The sequence below is a fragment of the Herpailurus yagouaroundi genome, unplaced genomic scaffold (genome assembly GCF_014898765.1).
Source record: "Herpailurus yagouaroundi ecotype Mexico unplaced genomic scaffold, PumYag 29, whole genome shotgun sequence".
NCBI lineage: Eukaryota > Metazoa > Chordata > Mammalia > Carnivora > Felidae > Herpailurus > Herpailurus yagouaroundi.
Window position 1 is genome coordinate 100,071,891 of NW_024412377.1, and position 23,640 is coordinate 100,095,530.

General features: G+C 40.7%; 1 protein-coding gene across 1 annotated transcript in view; it reads right to left on the reverse strand.

The window, feature by feature from the left end:
* Positions 1–23,640, reverse strand: part of ANKDD1B (ankyrin repeat and death domain containing 1B) — a 73,587-nt gene that overhangs the window by 24,145 nt on the left and 25,802 nt on the right. Inside the window, exons 4-8 of the mRNA XM_040450560.1 lie at positions 16,375–16,473; positions 16,165–16,269; positions 7,199–7,297; positions 6,342–6,440; positions 1,163–1,261 (exon numbers count right to left, since the gene is read on the reverse strand). Coding sequence (XP_040306494.1) covers positions 1,163–1,261; positions 6,342–6,440; positions 7,199–7,297; positions 16,165–16,269; positions 16,375–16,473 — 501 coding nt within the window. The remainder of the gene's footprint in view (positions 1–1,162; positions 1,262–6,341; positions 6,441–7,198; positions 7,298–16,164; positions 16,270–16,374; positions 16,474–23,640) is intronic.

A 23,640-nucleotide genomic window follows, 5' to 3' on the forward strand; every position in this document is an offset into this window, starting at 1 on the left:
AGAGAGAGAGAGAGAGAGAGAGAGAGAGAGAGAGAGAGAGAGAGAGAATCCCAACCAGGCTCCATGCAGTCAGGGCAGAGCCCGATGTGGGGCTCCATTTCATGAACCGTGAGATCATGACCTGAATCAAAATCAAGAGTCAGATGCCTAACCGACTGAGCCACCCAGGCACCCCAGCAATAAAGCAGTTTGTAATAAAGGTGTGTACACTGTTTCGGGGGGTCATAATGCTATTTCACACTTAACAGACTATAGTGTAATGTGAACCTAACTCTTACATGAACTGGGAAACCAATAAATTCATTTCACTCACTCTATTATGATACGCAGTGGCCTGGAACCAAACCTGCAATATCTTTAAGGTGTACCTATGCACTGCTCTGCTATGGAGACAGCTCCAACATTTTTGGCACTTAAAAAATAAACAAGGTGCAGAGCAGCAGACACATGCAGTGTGCTATCATCTATGTGGTGCCAGTACTTACACACGTGTACATTTTCCATGTAAATGCATGGAAAATTCCTGCAAGATAAGCTATTAATTACATTAATTCTAGGGAGGAGAAATTGGGATGTATAGTTGTAATATGACACTTGTCATCATATATCCTTTGGTACTATTCTGATTTTTTGTTATTTTCATTGCAATTTAAAATTATTTAGAAAAATAGAATAAGAAAGTAAAACCATCTGGAAGGCAAGGCCATCACCGTGGTTAGAATCCTCCGCACTGCCACCAACTGGTCAGATAATCCTGAATGAGTTCCTTAACTTTTCTAAATTCTAATTTCCCCACCAAAAAAAGAAGATAGGTGACAAAGGATCTTAACACCATGAATACAAAAGCATTCTGTATTTACAAGAAGGCTCCATCCTATCCTCTTCAGGTTCCAGACAGACCACGTGGGCTTCCACACAATATTTTTTTTTGTACTTACTGTGTATAAGCCAGGCATGTATAGTTGTTAGGGAGAAATCAAGGTACAGTGAGAATGTCTCTGTACTTGAGAACAACTATCTGTTCCACTTGCCCCTGTTTTCCAAAATTATAAATATTAATTCTACAAAGGCCTAGTGAGTGGATCAATGCAGGACCAGATTACTCAAAGAACATTTTGAGTCCCCCTCCACTGTGTGAGCGAACATGGCATGGAGCACATACCTTATTTGGAATGTTGATATCACTTCCTGCTGTCAGGAGCACTTTGCTGCATTCTTCATGACCTCCTTTAACAGCCAGAAAGAATGGTGTTTCTCCATTCTTAAAAAAAATAAATAAATAAAAGGAAAAAAGTTAAAATTAATTGCCCCTTGACATGAAATAAAATTCCTTGAGGAACAGCATGCTTTCTCTATACCTTTTGTGCATTACTCTTAATGGATAGCATTTACTGAGCATCTATATGACAACTTATATTGCCAAGACTATATGCCTTGGCAGAGTTAAATGCACAACCCTACGAGGTCAGGATTAATATCCCCATTTACAGATAAAGAAATTAAACCTTAGCTGAAAAGTGACAAAGCTAGGCTGCAAATCCGGATGTTTGGCTCCAAAGCCTGCACCCATACGGATCTTGTTATTCTGCCTCCTTACAGGGTTTTCATCCACCATTATACTCTTAATCTTTACTATTTTATCTCCAAAACATTTATTGGACACTTACTGCCTGTTGGGCAAAGGCTTTGGGATTGAAATGACAAACACACACAAATCCTGCCCACAAGAAGGTAACAGCCTATTAAGCAAGATAATCACGGAAATATGAATTATAATTCAGTGTGAAACACACACAAACAGAAGCACATTTGTACCAAGTATAGCTTTAACGTTTAAAACTGATTTAAACAATTGTGTGTCATTAAAAAAAAAACAACAACAACACAGTAATACTCTTTCTCAGTAATTAAGTTTCTGGAAACTCATTATGATAAATGCTAGTAGGGTAAAGTGAGAGCTTAGTTTAGGCCAAAACACAGAAAAAAAGGAAAGAACTGGTATCACACAAAAGCCACTTGGATATTATCCCTTTCTCATGCAGATTCTTTCCTGAAAATTTTGGGAAAAAATGCAGAATCCCTTCTCATTCCCTAAACATTTCCCCCCCATGGGCATTATTCTGCTTAAAAATGCATTAGGATAAGTTCAAATGGTTTTACTTATAGCTAATTAGATATGAACAATCATGTCAAGAGGGATGCAGGGGCATGGAACCAATGTTCCCATCCCAATGAGATGGAAAAACTATATCCAGCTTGCTTTACATGAGTGTCTGGGACAGCCATCTGTTACAGAGGAATTTCTCCTCATAATATGCCTTCTCATTTTCCTGGAAAAGAGATGCCAAATGGCAAACCACAGTGGGAAAAGCATTAGTGAAAAATGTGAAGGAAAGAATTCACACATCATTTAAAAAATTTTTTTTAATTTTTATTTGAGAGAGAGATCATGTGTGCACACACTCCAAGAGGGGCAGAGGGGAAGAGAGACAGACAGAAACAGATAGACAAGAGAAAGAGAATTCCAAGCAGGCTCTGTGCTGCCAGCACTGAGCCAGATGCAGGACTCTATCCCATGAACCTGGGATCATGACCTGAGCTGAAATCAAGAATCCAATGCTCAACTGAATGAGCTACCTAGGCGCCCCAAGAATTCACATCTTTAACATATCAGGAGCCTAATAAACATTTGTATCTGTGACCCAACAATCCTCCCTTTAAGAATATACCTAAAGGAAATAGTGAGGAATTCAGACTATGGTTTTTATACAAAGAGGCTCATGACAGCCTAATTTTTAAGAAAAGAAAAAAGGATATAAATAAAATGTCCAAGACTCTTAAAAACTGAGAACAAACTTAGGGCTGATGGGGGGCGGGAGGGAGGGGAGGGTGGGTGATGGGTATTGAGGAAGGCACCTGCTGTGATGAGCACTGGGTGTTGTATGGAAACCAATTTGACAATAAATTTCATATATTTAAAAAAATAAATAAATAAAATGAAATAAAATAAAATATCCAAGAGCTAAAGAATAGTCATATGAACTCTGGACAACCAATAAGAATATATATGCACAGGAACACAAAAAAAAATGGAAGGAAAATATATCTGGTATCTCTAAAATAATCATTTCAGTGTGGAGAAAATACAAAACTACTATTTATTTTTATCTTAAATTTTTAAAATGTATATTTCTGGCATATATTTTGTAATGTATTAGTTTAATTATAAATGTGCATATGACAGATGCATGCCCGTATTTCCTTACTGATAGGAGAGTTTGCTTCCAAGACTATTTAGAGACAGCCCCGCTAGATTATATTCACATGGATCACTCCAACTGGTCTGGCAACAGCTTACATTAGGAAACGTAGGCAGCCCATGACTGTATAAAGATTATGGGCCTTATTCAAAGGGCTGATATTATCACTAGACACTTCATTCTCTGAAGATGAAACCTATCATAATCTGCAATTACAGTGTGTTGGACTTTATGAGCTCTCTCTAATGTGCCCTAACTCAAAAATAGCTAAATGGTGGATAAAATCCAAGTGCACACATTCCAGTGGTAAAGTATTAAAACACAGCTGGGCAAGCATGACCAAGACTTTAAATTAAATCCTGTGACTATAGGACTTGATCTCTATATTGATTTGTGAAGGCTAATCACACCTAAGATTTATTCTAGGTGATTCACTTTTTTTTTTTCCTCACGTTTCTCACACATCATTCGTAACTTGTATTTAAGAAGACCAAATTCCTGAGATCTTTAAATAAGTTAAACCAATTAAACCTGATCATTATTATGCCAGACGGTCAGAAAAGACTGAATACACACTAAAGTAAACAAATGAAGGCTCTATTTTTGTCCATGATCCTCAAGTGAAAGCTTGGCTTGGGCGCCTGGGTGGCTCAGTCAGTTAAGTGTCTGACTCTCAATTTTGGCTCAGGTCATGATGTCATGGTTCATGGGATGGAGCTTTCAGTGCAGAGCTTGCTTGGGATTCTCTCTCTCCCTCCTCTCTCGCCCCTCCCGTGTGCACTCGTGCTCTCTCTCTTTCTCTCTCTCTCTCAATAAATAAATCAACTTACGAAAATACAAAAAAGAAAGCTTGGCTTAAATTCTCCCAAGAACTTGAAAAGAAAAAATGAGGATAATAATATACCACTGATACAAATGATAACCATGAGGCTGCCTGTATGGTTCATCACTTAAGTGTCCGACTTCAGCTCAGGTCATGATCTCACGGTTCGTGAGTTCGAGCCCCACATTGTGTTCTGTGCTGGCAGCATACAGCCTGCTTGGGATTCTCTCTCTCTCTCTCTCTCTCTCTGCCCCTCCCCTGACTGTGCTCGCTCTCTCTCTCTTTCTCTCTCTCTCAAAATAAACAAACTTAAAAAACAACAACAACAAATGATAACTATGATCCCATTTATTGCACCAAGATAACACCAATGATAACAGATGCCACTTATTACATGCCTACCGTGTGCCAGGCACTATTCCAGGTGCTAAGTGTGTGCCACAGCCTTCACATTTAAACTTCACTATGGCCTTATGAGGTTATTTGACAGATGAGTAAACTGAGGCTAAGAGGGGCTATGTGCTGAGCCCAAGATCACTTACCTAGAAGAGCGACGGAGCCAGGACCTGACCCACACAGTCAGAGCCCTGCTTTCAATCTCTGGGTGCCCAGATCCGGGGATGCATGGGACTAGCCTGGTGGGCTTCTCTGGTCCAAAGGGAATACAGACTTGGCCCAGGCATCACATACACTCCCTTTCATAGCCTTCCCTTTCCATTAGGTTGCTAGTTTTATGGTCAAAAGCCACCAATACTAAGTCCCATCTTGTTTTATCTGAGATCAGGATGCATCTCACAATCTTAGTCAACCAGGTAGTATATGTGATGCTGTCACTGCCTGTCATGTGTATGAAATCAGAATGGGTGTTGGCTTAAATCTCAGAAACCATATAGGGTAACCTTAAAGAAATGTTGCATTGCAAGCACCTTTGAAGGCACAGAGGACTGTATTTTGTTTCAAAAAGCAAGGACATCAAGACTGAGTAAGAATCAAGCTCAGTGTGAAGTTTACGAACCAACTTATTTATTTGTTCCTTTATATGTGTATAATAAAAAATCTAAGGTAAACATCTAAGAAACTCTTTCCATAAGTATAAACTATTCTAAAGGACAAAAAAGCTGCTTGTCTGTGTCACTGTTTAATTGGCAGCATTATTTTTTTCTTAGTGTTACATAAAATAATGATATACCTCACAGTCATCGATGTCTTCAATGATTATATTACCTCTTAGAGTATTGCTCAGAGAGGTATTAAGTTTAGAATTTATCAGAAAGTTAAACTATGAAGTCCAAGAGGACTCCATTCACCTGAGTTTCCAAAGAGCCAGTCCAAAAATCATTGACTCAAAGGTAAAGTGACCACCTAGAGCAGATCTGCCTCCCTGGCACAACTTCTCCACGTAAGCCTTATGCCCAGTTTCTATCTCCCTGCCCTCCACTGAACCCCAGATAGTTTCTATCTCCCCACTGCTCCCCACCTGAATGTCTGCCCCCCTCCCAGGTGCCTCATCACAAACCCGTTCAAAACCCTTGTTACTGATCTCACCCACATACTCTGCCCTGTGCTCACAGCTTAGGGGAGGCACCCCACCCTCCCAGTAGTCCAAACCAGTGAGTCAGGTATCAGAAAGTCTTCTCTCTCCCTAATTCTGGTCACAAATCCTGTGGCCTCTGCCTCCTCCTATTGCTTCATCCTATTTGCTCCTTGTAAGTGCCCTGGTGACAGGTTTTCCATAGTTCTTGCTTCAGCAATTTCCACTGTCACCTGACTGGGGTCCCCACCTCCAGCCTCTGCAGGCACCAAGCCCCCACTTCAAACCACTGGGACAGTCACAGACCTGTAACCAACACAGAACTCATTCCCCTCTGCTGCTTAACACCCTTCAAGGTCTCCACTATCTTCAAGTCAAAGCCAAGGTCTCCTGGTGAGCACAGCCTTTCTGTATCTCTATGCCTTGGCCCTCTCAGCTCCCACCTTTTTGAATGCCCTTCTTGCCCTTAGACTTCTAGAATAAGAATACATACTCTCTCCAGAATAGAGTACATATTCAACAAATATTTTTTGAGTCAATGGGTAAATAAATGAATGGACTAACAAATGACTTGCTGGGATACTTTAGAGAAAAAAGAAGGAATCTTGTAACATCACATTTTACACTCTGTGGCACTAACATCTTTGTTTTCCTCCCATGAAAGCCATTCCTCCCACCCTTCCACTTTTGAGTCTTGTGCCCACCCCTAACGAGCACCTTCACATACCTCATTGATCTCATTTATTTCTTGCTGCTGGGTTAGCAGCACATGGACCGCAGGACTGTGACCATGCTTTGCTGCAAGGTGCAGGGCAGTATTTCCCTCCTGCAACAGAGACAAACTCACCATAGAGTCCTCTGCACTGAGCAACATGACCCTCCAATGGTCAGGACTGTAATGAGTTTTCTGAGGGGTTTCATTTAGGTTAAAGCTGTGGTCCAGAGTGTGGGCCACATTATCCACAGTTTCAAGTGAAATTTATAATTTTTTACAGTTTCAAATGAAAAGACATAGTTGATCCAACAAGTGGGAAAACACCATCCATGCCCCTCATTCTACCTTTGCTGCTAATTTGCTAGCAAAAGGTGAAACAATAAAAGCAATTCACATAACCTATGTGAAGATAAACTGGTGACAAATTTCTGGGAGATAGTTTTAGCAATGTATACCAAACAATTTAATGTGTAGAACTTTTGAGCCCACAATTCTATATATACATATGAATTTCTCCTAAGAAAATAATCAAAGATGTGAATATAGATATGGGTGTCTATCAGGGTTTCCCTCCCCAGTCAGGTAAGACTGACTCTTCAGCAGACCTCAAGGGACAAAGAGCACTGGAACTGACAGTGGAAAAAATCCATGTAATCTATTGAGTTCACAAACATTTATTGGGTGAAAACTGGCAATGTGGATGATCCATTGCCAAAGTGGGTTCATTTCATCTGGATATTCCATTATTCTGACTGTAGTAACAAGTGAACAAGTCTATTCCTGACCAAAATGCCATCACCAAATCTATATACCAGCTGTCACCACCCCCTTTCTCTCATTCTCAGCAAAGAAATAAAAGTCCAACTCACCTTGTCTTTTTCTGAAGTATGTAGATTAAGGAAGATAAGTTTTTCTATCATTTCAATGTGGCCCCTCTCAGCTGCCCAAAGAAATGGTTTTCTTCCTTTCTGAAAATAAATCACAAACCTCCAGTGTTTATTATACATTTATTGAATAAGCAAGACAACAGAGAGAGGCAGAGCACAAGCAGGGAAGAGGGAGAGAGGGAGACACAGAATCCGAAGCAGACTCCAGACTCCGAGCCGTCAGCACAGAGCTCAACATAAGGCTTGAACCCATGAATCATGAGACCATGACCTGAGCTGAAGTTGGACACTTAACCAACTGAGCCACCCATCAGATGGTGCCCTATCTAACTCCAGATATTTTAAAGGAGGAAGAAAAGATAGTTGGGGGCAGGGGAGGGGAATGGAGACAGAAGTATTTTCTTCATTTAAAGAAAACACTCATGAGGGTGCCTGGGTAGTTCAGTCGGTTAAATAACCTACTCTTGATTTCCACTCGGATCATGATCTCATGGTTCATGGGATCAAGTCCCCTATCAGGCTCTGTGCTGACAGCACAAAGCCTGTTTGGGATTCTCTCTCTTTCCCTCTCTCTCTGCCCCTCCCCTGGTCACACGTGTTCCCTCTCTCTCTAAATAAATAAATAAACTTTAAAAAAATAAAGAAAACACAAATTGGCTTGCTGTGTTATTAACCAAAGGCTTAGAAAAATGTCTGAAATGTGAAAAACAAGATACAAGCCTCTTTATAAGAAGGTTCCTGAATCTGAATCTGAGATTTGTTATCTGATCTGCTAATGCAGGGTAATCAAAAGATCATGGAGACTGTTAACTTGAGATAACAGCACATGACTCCCCCATAACTGGGAAAAAAAGGAAAAATGTTGAAATAATAAATGGCAAAACAAAATGTCCACGAGGATCAGCCCTATGGAGCTCTCCATTCACACATATATGGAAGTTGGAGAAACAAAATGGTGCCAAAAAGTTCACCTAATTCATTATTCTTGAGCCAGACCTGTTTGCCAGTGAGGCCTATATCCCCAAGCTTCTATGCTGGAAGGCCTGACTCTCATTGTCATTCTCATAAAGTCACTAAGGAAGGGCAAAGAGAAGGAACAGAGACTGCTTCGACCCCCAGTCTTCTGTTAGCAAGTTAGACCCCTAATTGAAGAGAATTTAGTCTTGAGCCATGAACAACATTTTGGAAATGATAGACCAAAAATTATTGGATCTAGGTTATTCAAATATATGCAAATGGAGACAAAAGAGAAAGGTTCATATAAAAAAATGACAAAAAGAGATGTGAGAGACATGATTATACACTACATGAAAACATTTAGTCACATACCTTTATAAATTATTCATTAATTTATTCCACAATTACTGAGCATCTATGAATATGCCAGATATTGTGCTCAACCATAGAGTGGCTGGGATGAAAGATACACTGCCCCATCCTCAAGAAGCTCAGAGTGCAACAGGGAAAATGGACACATACAAGCAATGATAATGAAATATAGGAATTGAACCCTGGTGACACGCGGGAATACTTAACTCAGCATGAATGTGTGCTTGTGGGTGGGGAGACAGGTGACAAGAAATGAAGAAGGCAGCCTTTTAAGTTCATGAATGCACTGGGATGGGAGAAAAGAGCACTGGTGATGTTTCCTGCCCATCATCTTTTCCTCTAGAGGGCCTGTGGCCTATTTTTGTGGAGCTGTTAATTACAGGCTCCTGCCTCTTCCACAATATATCCCTTGGTCACACTGTTTGGTTCAGGTATGGTCACATGCCACGCCAGGCCAATCAGGGTCAACCGTGGGATTATTTTTCTGCGCATTCTATTTGTAGTCTAGAATCAGCAGCAGCTAAGCCATCAGCAGTCCTCCCTGTTACCTGATGAGGACAATTTGCCTAAGAATAAAGCCAGCACAGTGGAGAGCAGAGCTGGAAATGGAAAAAGAGACAAGAGCCCTGTTGACATCATTTGCGCTGCTGGATTCAGACATAACTAAAATTGCCTGTGCCTAAAGTGTCTAACTGAATGAGTCAATACATTCCTTTTTTTTTTTTTTTTTTTTCCCTTTAAGTAGTTGGAGTTGAGCTGCTGTCACCCCTCACTAGCAGGGCTTCCTTAAAGCAACTGCCCTATCTCAAAGATTTATGAGAATGACTTCAACGCCCACCAGAGGGTCTTTTTGGCTTCAATTAAAGATTTCAGAATAACGGAATTATCACCGGCCACATCTGACACCACTTTACTCTGAAGATATAGGACACAAACCACAGCTGGCCAAGGTCAGCCGTTCCTCTTCATACCATGTCCCTACAGAGTTGTCCAGGAGCTGCTGCCTTTGGCCCCCCAGGTGATAGCTCAGTTGCAAGGTGACAAATCTACAGTGGACAGGCATTGGAGCCACCCTGTCTAGAAGGATGGTGCCCCACAGGAATAAATACCCCAAGCATAGCTTCCAGATCCCCACAAGGGATGTGCTCCATTAGTTATAAGTCATTACAGTCAGGGAAGCCCAAACCCAAAATATGGCTTCCCCCCGGTGATGATAGTGCATCTGTAGTTCCTCCAAGTCCAGATGCAATTTGCCAATTAGGGGTCATTTTTATCATAAACAACGCTAATCTTGTTTGCAGTAACACAGAGCTAGAAAGTTAACTAACGTTTAAATTCTCAGGCAGAAGGGGTGCCTGGGTGGCTCAGTCGGTTAAGCGGCTGACTTCGGCTCAGTTCATGATCTCGCGGTCCATGAGTTCGAGCCCCGCTTCGGGCTCTGTGCTGACCACTCAGAGCCTGGAGCCTGTTTCAGATTCTGTGTCTCCCTCTCTCTGACCCTCCCCCGTTCATGCTCTGTCTCTCTCCGTCTCAAAAATAAATAAACGTTAAAAAAAAAATTAAATTCTCAGGCAGAAGCAAAAGGGGTCTTATTAGCCCTTTACCACAGAAACCATAAATGATACATGAGGGTGTTGTGTCCCAGAGTAGACATTTACTGCTTTTATGTGTATGTTTCTTCTAGTAACAGCAGGTTCATTTTCCTTTTGAGAACTTCCCCACTTATACAGACACCATTTATCCATTTAGTGCTGTCAACTGCCAGGTTTCACCCGCCACATGAAGTGATCACTTTAACCCACGCTGGTCACAGTGATTGGTCCAGGATTAGGCAGATGATTCAAGCAGGGCTGAAAAGAGTTGTTTCTGAGATTTATATATGCACATTTATTTTTTTCCTAAAGTTTATTTATTTTGAGAGAGTGTGTACACATGCATGCACAAGCAGGAGAGGGGCAAAGAGAGAGAGGGAATGAGAGAATTCCAAGCAGGCTTTGTGCTGTCAGCACTGAGCTTGACATGGGCCTTGAACTCACGAACTGTGAGATCATAACTTGAGCTGAAATCAAGAGTAGGACGCTTAAATGACTGAGCCATCCAGGCACCCTATATATGATCATTTAATGAGAGAAATTTTCTTTCTTATGAATAAAAATCCATAAGAATATCCCCAAGAATATCTTGAAACTGCTAGCAGCCATCTTTCCCACCTTGTGGAGAGTACCAATAATGCCAACAGAGACAATCGAGAGTTGGAGAGGGAGAAAAAAAAAGGGGGGGGGGCTGGATCCAGCCGTGTCTGAAGCCATTCAGATACACCCTCCAACTTTTTAGTTAGGAATAAATAAATAAATTGCTTAATCTAGATTAAACTGGATTTTTATCACTCATCGCAGAAAGAAGTTTCACAGATACATATTTAGTAGTATGGGAACGAATACTACTAGAAGTACCAGGGGTCCGTTGAACTTTAAAAAGGCCTTACTCTTACCCTTGGCTAATACAAAGGCTTGCATTTCTGCATGGCTAAACAAAGTGACAGAGGACTCACCCACAAAGAAAGCCTAGTCTGGGAAGAAATGGGAGGTTATCAGAGTTGAAACATTTTTCCTCACCAAGAAAACAGCTATTACTTTCAACTTTGGATGCCCTTTAAAAATGTGATTATCAAGGGGAAAAAAAATGTGAACGTGAAATTACACAAAATAAGGGCATTTAAAGTAATCTATATTTTAGAAATGTACCAAAAGGCAACATAAATAAGGAAGAAGTGACAGTAAAATGAGATATAAATCTTTTCTCTCATCTTAGTACATGTTATTAGGAAAAATAAGAACTTTAAAAATACTTGTCTTTTTCCTGTTTAAATACTGTTTCTTACCATGTCTCATTTCATTTTTTACCCATCCAATCCTTTTAAAATGATGTTCAAGTCGACCTCTATGCAGTGCAGCCTCGCAGGACTCCTGCCCACTTGCAAGGCAGGGAGATTTTTCAGTCAGGGCAATGGAATAGTGGTGTCAGAGCCCCAAGCTGAAGACAAATCACAAGGCCTCCCAGCTCAGGATGCTGATTGCCTTCCTTAATTAATGAGCATAAGAAGGGGCTAGAATTCCTTTTTCCTTTATTAACACAATGTATATTTAACCTAACATGTTTTTAATTCAATGCATTTAAATTGTTTGCATGTGAACAAATCTAAGGGGTTAAAATTGTTAATTTGAGATTATTTTGGGGGCACCTGGGTGGCTGTCAGTTAAGCTCCCGACTTGGGCTCAGGTCATGATCTCATGGTCCATGAGTTCAAGCCCCGCATCAGGCTCTGCACTAACAGCTCAGAGCCTGGAGCCTGCTTTGGATTTCGTGGCTCCCTCTCTCTCTCCAACCCCCACCCCCACCTTCTCATGCTCTGTCTCTCTCTTTCTCAACAAATAAATAAACATTAAAAATGTTTTTGAAATTATTTTTCATTTTGAAGTTTACTACCAGGATTATCAAATTTGACAAGTTACCAAATTAAACAAAGATTTCATAAACAGCCATTCAATAGGCACCTGAAGTCCAAACTGACTCTTCTTGCCCATAGAGATCCCGGAGGTGGTGCCCTGGAGAGCCTCTGAGAGGAGGCCAGGGAGGACCCAGCACCAAGTCCTCCAGTGCCTTGCGTGTAGGTCTACACCCCATGGCAACTCTCCTTATCCTGGGACCCTCACAACAGAACCCCAACATAAGGAAAACACCAGGAGATTCCTTAATAACTAGAGATTGGAAAGGGAAAAATAAGTTGCCATGAAGTAAAAACTACTGAAGGAGCAGTGTGTTAAATATGCAGTCATGGACCTAGGGTGGGTAGGATGAGCTCTCCCCTTGCACACTGGAACCCTTAAATATTGGCCTCAGGTCCATACAAGAAAATCTATCTTTTCAAATCCTCTCATGCTCATTATTCCCAACACTCCAAAATGGGACGCTTCTTTGCATTTTGACCTCTAAAGACTTACTATATTCATTTGAACCAATGGAAGTTCCCATTAAGTATGCAGCTGAAACCAACCTTACATTGTACCACCAAACTCTTAGATTCAACAACTGTGCATATACTCTAAAGCCATTCCTTTCTGTGTCGCTGCTCCACTCCAAACATTTTGAGTGCTTATTTTTGACCACTAGATGGAAGTTTACACGTAGATTCAGAACATCTACACTACTTCACCCAAAACTTCTCCCAGCTGCTCTATTCTCTCTCCCCTGGAGAGGACACATGATTTCCCAAGCTATGGACATGAAAGAAACCTCAAAGTATTTTCCATGTCTTCCATCTCTCCCATCCCCACCCACACTTTCCTGGGCCTAGTGACATCCCTTTTATTAATAAAGACCGCCTCCCTATAAGGCTTTCCTTGTTAGCTTTTGGAGTTCCCTCTGGGCTAGAGAAAACAATCTTACTAATACTGGTCAGGTAAACAGGCTCTCAATCACATTCTGCCGATAAGAAAGTAGGCAAGAGGGCCAGCTATGAGGGTGAAGCAGTTTTTTCTATCAAATGCATTCAATGAGTTCCACAATACTTTTAAGTAAACACAGAACGAAAATCCAAAGATGAATTAATAGATCCTGAGCTCCTGATCCCAGTTCATACTGGATTTTGCCAACATCCTTGAACCGCACTCACAGATCTCAGAAAAAGAGTAAACTTTGTCTTTTGCATTGATCCACTTAGGTTTCTTTAAAACTAAAATTGGATTCAGAGATTCCTTTCTCCCAAATGAGCCAGTGGAGTATTTATTTGTTCATTCCTCATATGTCTCTGAATCCATCTTAATTTTAAGATCTCTCAGTGGGTGGGGAGGGGGGCACCTAGATGGCTCAGTCAATTGAGTGTCAGACTTCAGCTCAGGTCATGATCTTGCAGCTCGTGGGTTCTGTGCTGACAGCTTAGAGCCTGGAGCCTGATATGGATTCTGTCTCCCTCTCTCTCTACCCCATCCCCACTCACGCTCTTTCTCTCTCTCAAAAATAAATAAACATTTAAAAAATTTTTTAAAAAGATCTCTCGGTTGGACATGTGGTTCTGCACAGTCTGCTGCCAGGGCTCCCCAGTCTTTTTCCCACCAGACAGAGGAGGAGGAAGAGGGGTGGGACAGGACAACCCCAGAGTCAGCTACAGAGACGGTGGGCAAGAGGGCTGCTGGCCAGCAGAAGTTCCAGATATGAAGGCTCCCCACAAACCTGCTTTGGTCTTTGAGTCCCTTCAGCCTATTGATCCTCCCATACACAGCTGTCTCCTGTCAAAGCAGCTGGAGCCCACTGAAAAGGAAGACCGTCATGTGTCTCAGAGATACCAAATATCTGCTGAATGGAACTGAGTGGAATTCATTCACAGGTCACATCCCTACCTAGCATCAATCAAACCAGAATGATCTAATGTCCGCACTGTGACACTAGATGCTATCTATGATTATGATTTTGAGGAAATCAGACAATGCATTTTGCCCTATGATTACTGTTATAACAACTACATTTAGTGAGCACTTACCAGGTACCAGACTCTTTGTTTTTTATAGTCATTAACTCATTTAAACATCTTAACAGTGGCTGTTCCAATACTGCCACATAAGAATGGCATAGGGGTGGTATCTGATTAGAAAAGGGTGGTAGAATGGCTTACAGTGAAGTTCAATGGCATAGGCATTTTTTACATAAAATTGAGGAAATGTCAATACTCTATATCAAACCATAGAGGTATTGCCTCCCCAATTATCCCTTGTAGATACCAAGGCTTTTAGCAGTCAGAGAACTTGCTTAAAACCGTATAACTAATACATGCCCAGACCACAGCCCATGTCTGTCTGCCTCCAAGCTGTAAATGTACAGATGCTCAGTCATACTCAGAGGAAGTAAAAGAAACTTAAAGACTTCATTTGAACAAATTACCGTTGTTGTTGTTGTTTTTAAGACTGGAGTCAGACAAGAATGTGAACGTTTTTTTTTACAAGAGGTCAAATGAGGTATTACTGATTAATTTATGGAGAGACTTTTATTTTTTTTTTTTAATTTTTTTTCAACGTTTATTTATTTTTGGGACAGAGAGAGACAGAACATGAACAGGGGAGGGCAGAGAGAGAGGGAGACACAGAATCGGAAACAGGCTCCAGGCTCTGAGCCATCAGCCCAGAGCCCGACGCGGGGCTCGAACTCCCGGACCGCGATATCGTGACCTGGCTGAAGTCAGATGCCTAACCGACTGCGCCACCCAGGCGCCCCTATGGAGAGACTTTTATGGACACTATTGTAGGCACAGTGAAAAAGAGGTCCCATTTGAAATCAAAACTTCAATCTCACAGGGTATACTCCCTTATGAAAAAGGCCTAGAAGAAGATATTCCAGGGAAAAGACAGTTCATGACACAGGAGGAATGTCCACAGTCATCTGAGAAGAGAGACAGGACAGCATGGTGACTGAGGTCAGCAAGACCTGAATTCAAATTCTGGCTCTCATTGTCCAACTCTGGGATATGGATGAGGTACTCAGCCTTTCTGAGCCTCAAATTCATCACCTTTAAAAATAAGCAAAATTCGCAGCACCTGGCTTGCTCAGTTGGTTAAGCATCTGACTTTGGCTCAGGTCATGATCTCAGAGTTTGTGAGTTCAAGCCCCACATACAGCTTTGTGCTGACAGCTCAGAGTCTTGTGTCTCCCTCTCTCTGTCCCCGCACCAACCCCCCTGCTCTGTCTCTCTCTCCTGCAAAAATAAACAAGCATTAAAAAAAAAAAAAAAAAAAGCAAAATCCAGGGCACCTGGGCAGCTCAGCCAGTTAAGTGTCCGACTTCAGCTCAGGTCATCATCTCACAGTTTGTGAGTTTGAGCCCCATGTCAAGTTCTGTGCTGACAGCACGGAGGCTGGAGCCTGCTTCAGATTCTGTGTCTCCCTCTCTCTCTGCCCCTCCCCCATTTACATTCTCTCTCAAAAATAAATAAACATTAAAAAAATTAAAAATAAGCAAAATCCTGCTGTATAGGCTTATTATGGGAATTAACAGGAGAATTCATTCATTTAGCAAAGATTTGTTAAACCATATACACCAGGCCCTCAACTTCTCAATGAAATAATGTAAGTAAATAGCTTTCCTTTGTACCTAGCACACCAATAAATACTCAACAGGTGGTAGCTGTTATTATTATATATCTACACATGAAAAGAAAAGGAATGTAGACAAGTACAGTAAAATTGCATTATATTCCATGGCTCATTACTACATACACTTGGGCCAAATACACTCCAAAAAGGCCAAGCATAATGTAGTAAAATGAAAGCATAAATTCTAAATACAAAATAGGGTGGATACTGTCTACACCCAACCAGGATGAGAGAGTAAAAGGGGAAAAAAGAACTTAGCGGCTTCCTCAGTACTCCTCATCCTCCCCACGTGCAGATGCCAGGGTCACCACCAACACCAACACTTCTCATCTGTTCTGCCGTCTGCCAGAGTGACAGAGGAGCTGGGTACAGGGCCAGGTCTGTCTGTGCTGGATGCTTTGGCAACTCTAGGAGGAGTAGGAAGAAAGAGGAAGGTAGGTGGATGTGTACACGGGACCTATCCTACCAGAGCAAACATACCTCATCGGGCTGGTTCAGGTCCTTCAAGTGCAGATCTTGAATGAGGTACTCCACAATGCGTACATTATCGTTCTGAGCTGCAAAGTGGAGGGCATTCATTCCATCCTGAAGAGAGCCAAGGTAAGGGACATAATTACACAACAATCTTAAGACTTCCCCAACACACATTGGTACAGTGAGGACTATTTTCAGGAGTGACCCACATCCCACCTGATTCTTGGCTCTCTGGTCTGCTCCAGCTCTAACCAGCATGAGCATGATCTCAAGACTTCCAGACCAGGCTGCAAGGTGAATTACTGTCAAGCCGTGCTTCCCCAAGAAGAGAAAAGAGAGGTATCACTCGGATGAGCCACAACATATTATTTCAGTCAACAAAGACCAAGTTAATACTGAAATCTTGAAAATGAAGAAATAGGGAGAAAATTTAATATTCAGTAAATGTAATATTTCAATTCTATGGGGGAGAGGAATACATTTAAAATGGTGCAAGGACAAGTGGTTCTCCATAGGGAAGAAAATAAAATCAAATCTTGTATCATATTATACATGTAAAAAAGCACACAAAAAGTACACATATTAGAAGAAAATCTAGACTGTAAGACACAGTGTCTTGATCTACAAGTTACAAAAGGAAAGACTGATGAAGTCAATAAATAGATTTTTCAAAATGTATCTTAATAAACATAAGTGGTTACTTTCTCTAATACATGAAGCCTCTTACAAATCAACAAGAAGAAGGCAATTAAACCAATTGAAAAAGTGTACCCCCAAAAAGGTGCTCTCTTAAGGTATTAGTGGAAATGAACCACTTTGGTTTCAGCAATTCGGCAACATCTACCGAAATTTTAAATTCAACAAGCAATTCTACTACTGGGAATCTATCCTTTGAAAATGAGTTTTAGGACCTAATGTTATATAAACAAGGATATTAACTGTAGCCCTTAAAAATGAGAGCAAAGGTAAATGTCCATTAATAATAGGAATGCTGAACACATTAGGGAACCGTGACACCACATCAGGCAGCCATAAAAAATAATGAGTTGGAGGGGCACCGGGGTGGCTCAGTGGGTTAAGCATTTGACTCTCAATTTTAGCTCAGGTCATGATCTCAGGTGAGATCATGAGAGTGAGCCCCACATTGGGCTCTGTGTTGACAGTGTGGAGCCTGCTTGGAATTCTCTCTCTCCCCCTCTCCCTCTCTCTCTCTCTCTCTCTCTCTCCCTCCCTCCCTCCCTCCTCTCTCAAAAATAAATAAACATTTTAAAAAGGTGGGTACATAGGTAGATAGATGCTCAATACCTAGATGGATATGGTTATGAGTAAGAGGAAAAGTACAGATACAAACACACATACTCTGCATTGTTAAATGTAGTCACTAGAGAAGGAGTATGTACACAAAAAAGAAAAAAACAGAGAAGACTGAAGTTATAAAAAGAATCCCAATATATATACCTTATTTGAAATATTTTCTCTGTATAAAATAATATAGGTGCATATGTGCATGAAACAGACTATCAGAGACTTTATCAGGAACCTTTAGGGATGCTATAGGCAGTTAGACTCATATACTCAATGCGTATGAGAAGAGTGTGAAAGGAAATAGCTAACAGTTAACATTGGCTATCTCAGTCAGATAAAGGGTTAGTATCCAAAATCTATAAAGAACTTATCAAACTCAACACCCGAAAACCAAATAATCCAGTAAGAAATCGGCAAAAGGCATGAACAGACATTTTTCCAAATAAGACATCCAGATGGCTAAGAGACACATGAAAAGATGCTCAACATCCCTCATCATCAGGGAAATATAAATCAAAACCACAGTGAGAAACCACCTCATACCTCTCAGAATGCTAAAATTAACTCAGAAACAACAGATGTTGGCGAGGATGTGGAAAAAAAGAGGAACACTTTTGCACTGCTGGTGGGAATTAAACTGGTACAGCCACTCTGGAAAACAGTAGGAAGTTTCCTCAAAAAGTTAAAAATAGAGCTACCCTATGACCCAACAATTGTACTACTAGGTATTTATCCAAAGGATCAAAAATGCTGATTCAAAGGGCACACACATCCCAATGTTTATAGCAGCACTATCAACAATATCCAAATTATGGAAAGAGCCCAAATGTCCATCAACTGATGAATGTATGAGGAAGATGTGGTCTCTGTGCGTGTCTGTGTGTGTGAATGTGTATATAAATACACACCATGCATGTATATCTATAGACACATGTGCACACACACACACACACACGGAATATTACACAGCAAGCAAAAAGAATGAAATCTTGCCATGTGCAACAAAGTGGATGGAACTAGAATCTATTATGCTAAGCAAAATAAGTCAGAAAAAGAGAAATAGCCTATGGTTTCACTCATATGTGGAATTTAAAAAACACAATTGTAACCTAAGGATAAGATGCATGGCCCCGATGCTAAGAGCTCCAGGTTCGAAGTGGGTGGCATCCCCGAATCTTGGGAACAGGCACACTAGATGAATGAAGGATCTAGATGTAAACAAAGAATCCCAGGTGGAGGTGGTACTTTGGGGATAATGATAGGCATCAGCTCTCTGAGCTTCTTATCGATGGGAAGCTCTTCTTGTGCAAATATTCCCCAGGGGAAGTTATTGACCTTCTTGCTTACGACCAGACTGGTGCTAAGGCCAGATTGTCACTGACTCTGGGCCTTTTACACTTTACAGAGCATTCTGTGCAACTGTGAGTGTAATCCATGACGCATGCTCACAAACTGCCCTAGGCATGTCAGTTTCGTGTCACAAGACATAGTATTATGAACTTTTCTATGGGGAAATTTACATCTGTGAGTAGTGATTCTTTGCCTGTGAGGAATGATGACTCCACTTGGAATTTATGGCTTCAGAAGTTCCTGTTGTTGGCAGTTTGAATTCCTGACTCTTGGATTTTATTAGTGCTTGAAATCTCTGAGTGTTGCCTGCTTTGAAATTAAGCATGACCTCTTAGGAAAAAAAGAGCTCCTATCAAAATGTGATTCATCTTCTATAAAAAATATTTCTGACCTCTTTTTTGGTCATGTAGAAAATGGATTTAGTATTAATGAATATAGACCATTCATGTGTAGAGAAAGGTAATTGAGGAGTGGAATTGTATTCAGGGCACATTTTTTGAAGAACCTCAACTAGTTATTGTACATCATTGTTCCTTGGGAAAACGAGTGCAGAAATTGGTAAGCATTTTTTTCATACTGGAATTACAAATATTTAAATAGACTAACTCACCGCGTAGTGTGACAGCTGAAATGTAAATTTTATAAAGTACGTACATTTAAAACAAGGCTTATCAACAGTGGCACTATGACATTTTTGGCCAGGTGATTTTTTGTTGTGGAGGGCTGTCTGAGATTATAGGATGTTTTGCAGTTATCTCTGGCTTCTACCCATTAAATGCCAATATCTCCCCTCAGCCACGGCAATTAAAAGTATCTCCAAACATCTCCAAGTATTTCCTGGGAACAAAATTGACAACGCCCCCCCTCCAAGTTGAGAACCACTAATTTAGAGTTACACTTCAATAATATGGGACTTCCTTTTTCATTTCTCCACACCTGTACTTTCCTAAGAAGAGAATACATTAACATAATTTCTGGGGCAGCCAAAATAAATGCCAAAAGACTTATGCTCTTTACAAATGGAGGTGCCCCCGCAGACCCTCATTGCTTGTTTATTTACTCATATTGTATACATCTAGCAAACTGGTTTCCTAGGTTACAAACACAGTTGATTACAAGATCCAAATAAGATGTATGAGAAGACTTAGTTTTATTTTTTAATTTTTTTTTTACATTGATTTCTTTTTGAGAAACAAGTGACACAAAGCGTGAGCGGGGAAGGGGCAGAGAGAGAAGGAGACACAGAATCTGAAGCAGGCTCCAGGCTCTGAGCAAGCGGTCAGCACAGAGCCTGATGCGGGGCTCGAACTCACAAACTGTGAGATCATGACCTGAGCCGAAGTCGGACGCCCAACCGACTGAGCCACCCAGGCACCACATGAGAAGATTTAGTTTTAGAAGGCACTTTAACAGAGTAATAGATGGTTTTTTGCCAGGGATAAAAGGAAACAGAAAAGCAGACACATTAACTTTTAGATAAGGAACCTGAAAGTGAGCATTAACTAGATCACAGCACTTGAAAGTACCAGAACCAGAATTGGAGGTCAGTTTCTTCTGATTTTACATATCATACTCATAATGTTTGCTCTTTATTACTTGTCTAACTTGGGGCCTAGAATGCAGGTCCCAGTTTTCCTAGTTCAGCACCCTCCATTCCACCTTCCTGAGACAGCCAATTTTTAATTTTTTTAGTTTTTTTAAAAAAATTGTTAATATCTATTTATTTTTGAGAGACAGACAGAGCATGAGCGGGGGAGGGGCAGAGAGAGGGAGACACAGAATCCAAAGCAGGCTGCAGGCTCTGAGCTGTCAGCACAGAGCCTGACACGGGGCTCAAACCCACAAACCGTAAGATCATGACCTGAGCCGAAGTTGGATGCTTAACCAACTGAGCCACCGGGATGCCCCTATTTTTTGGTTTTAAATGGAACTTTTATTTTTATTTTTCCTCATGTATTTATTTATTTTTAATTTTTAATTTTTTAAACTTTATTTAAATCCAAGTTAGTTAACAGTCAAAAGACTGTACACCCCTCAAAGCAGGGACTGTATGTCTTGCCAATGCTTCCTGAAACAATTACCTGGGAATCTTGTTAAATCACAGATTCTGATTCAGGAGGTCAGGGGTGGGTCTGATTCTGCATTTCAAGCTCCCAGGAAATACAAGTGTTTCCGTCCCAGGACTACACTTAGGAGTAATAAGAACTTAAATGGTGTTGAATTCCCAGCAGTTGGCATTGAGACTTACCCACAGCAGGCAATGAATAAATACTGATGGGGAAGGGGTTTGATTTTTGGCTCTTTGCAAACAGGTGTTAGAGCTTAGAAGACACAGCTGCCAAATCAAACTCAGGGGTCATCACCCAAATAAAGAGACAGCCAGGTTTGACCAAACACAGCACTGCTTGAATTATAAAAGAATTTTATTGGTTATGTACCAATGCCACTGTGAATAATTAAGTTAGTTACAGAAATATTAAACTTAGTGAAACTTTCAAGGTAGACTACAGAGATACATCAGAAATACATACACACACTCGCACAAGGCCAAGTTACAAAAAGTTGATGTTAGCTCCCAAATGTACATTTGGAAAAGCCTCAAAGAGAATAACTTGGTAAAATATCTCTTCAACAGTTCAGGAACAAGTGACTTATACTCTGACAGAAACCAGCAGTGTATTTAATATATTAGAAACACGGCAATCCTCAGACATGCTTTTTAAAGGAAAAGATGCTGTCAACCTGGGCAATGGATGCATAAATGTTTATTGTACAATTCTTTCCCCTTTTATAGTACATTAAAGATTTGGGGTTATGGTCCTGGGTAGAATGGAGTAAGTATACTGCTCCTGGTCTCTCTCACCAAATGTGACCAAAATCTCCAGAAAGAGTGCATGGCACAGCTATTTGAGGATTCTGGGAAGCAAATAATAGCAATTAGATTGGGGAAGTAAACCAAAACTCAACATATAAACAATGAGGGTTTTCTGATTTGTTTTGTTTTTGTTTTCCTTCCATACCTTCCAGGTTGAACTCAAGGCAGTGCAAGTCACAGAAATGTGTCCTAGGCACAGACACAAAGAGCTAAAAAAAAAAAAAACCAAAAAAAAAAACCACCCTCTTTCTGGTCTACGGAGCAGAAGGGGGATCCTGCAAGAAAGAGAAAGTAGGGGAAATACTGTTTCTTTTTTCTGCTCTGGCTCTGCTGTACACAAGCCTCCTTCCCAAAGCTGGAACCCTGTGGTAGAAGAGGTAGCAGTATCAAGGACTGGGAAAGCACCTAAAACTGACCGAGAAACTGTGTTCAGAAGAGCAGGTAGGGTGGTGACTCATGTTGCTTGTTTTCCTCCCTTAGATGCAGAGGTAGACCTAATTGTAGGAAGCACATAGCAGAGCTGAGAGACTACATACACCCTCAACTTTCTAGTCAGCACACCAAGAAAAGGGGGAGAGGGGCCCTGGAGCTGGGAAAAGTGGGGGTGATGATTCCAGAGAGGGGGAAGCTCAAGAAAGTGAGCCCATAAAGATGTGTGTGTGGCTGCACCCTGACCCTGACATGGACCTGACCCTAAGCAGCATGCCAAAGGCCTGGAATGGTGAACTATGGGGCAGACCACTGCACAGGTCTCAGAATGGGCCCTGGATGGTACATATGCAGGAAAGGTCCAAAGTACTGAAAACTGAAGTGACACTGGTGTCAAATGATGAGGAAATGGGTCCTGCATATGCAAGAAAAAAACAAGAATCTTGACCTATTCCTCATACCTTATAATTAACTCAAAATGGACAATAGATCAATTTTGTTTTTAGTTTTTTAATTTTTATTTTTTTAAAGATTTTATTCCTAAGTCATCTCTTCACCCAGTGTGGAGCTCGAACTCACAAACCCAAGATCAAGAGTCCAATGCTCCACCAACTGAACCAGCCAGGTGCCCAAAAATGGACAACAGATCTAAATGTAAAACACACAGCTATAAAAATTTTATAAGAAAAAATATGAGAAAACTTCATGACCTTAAGTTAGGCAAGTCATTCTTGGTGGTTTTTTAATTATAGGTAAACTGTACTTCATCAAAATTAAAAACTTTTGCTCTGTAAAAAATGTGGGAAAATTTTTGTAGATCACATATCAAACAAAGGACTTGTATCCAGAATATATAAATAACTCTCAAAACTGAACAATAAGCAAAAAACCCAATTTAAAAAATATATTCAAAATATTTGAATAGACACATAACAAAGACAATATACAAACAGTAAATAACACAAGAAAGATGCTATCATTAGTCATTAAAACCACAATGTGATGCCAATACATATTTATTAGAAAGGCTAATTAAGAAGGGGTGCTTGGGTGCTCAGTCGGTTAAGCGTCTGACTCTATTTTGGCTCAGGTCTTGATCTCACGGTTCTTTAGTTGGAGGCCTGCAGTGAGCTCTGTGCTGACAGTGCAGAGTCTGCTTGAGATTCTCTCTCTCCCTCTCTCTCTTCCCCTTCCCTGCATGCTCTGTCTCTCTCTCTCTCAAATATAAATAAATAAACATAAAAAAAGGAATTCTAACATTAAGAGGAAAAAAAAGAAAATGCCAAGTGCTGATGAGGTTGTGGAACAAATGGAATTCTGCTACACTGCTGGTGGGAATGAAAGGTACAGACACTATAAAACAGTCTGGCAGCTTCTTGTATACAGCTTACTATACGACCCAGTAACCTCACTCCCAGAGATTTATAATGGATAAATGAATACTTTTGCCTACATGAAACCTGCACACAAATGTTGATAGCAGTTTTATTCGTTTTGTTGTTGTTCTTTGTGAAAACATTTAT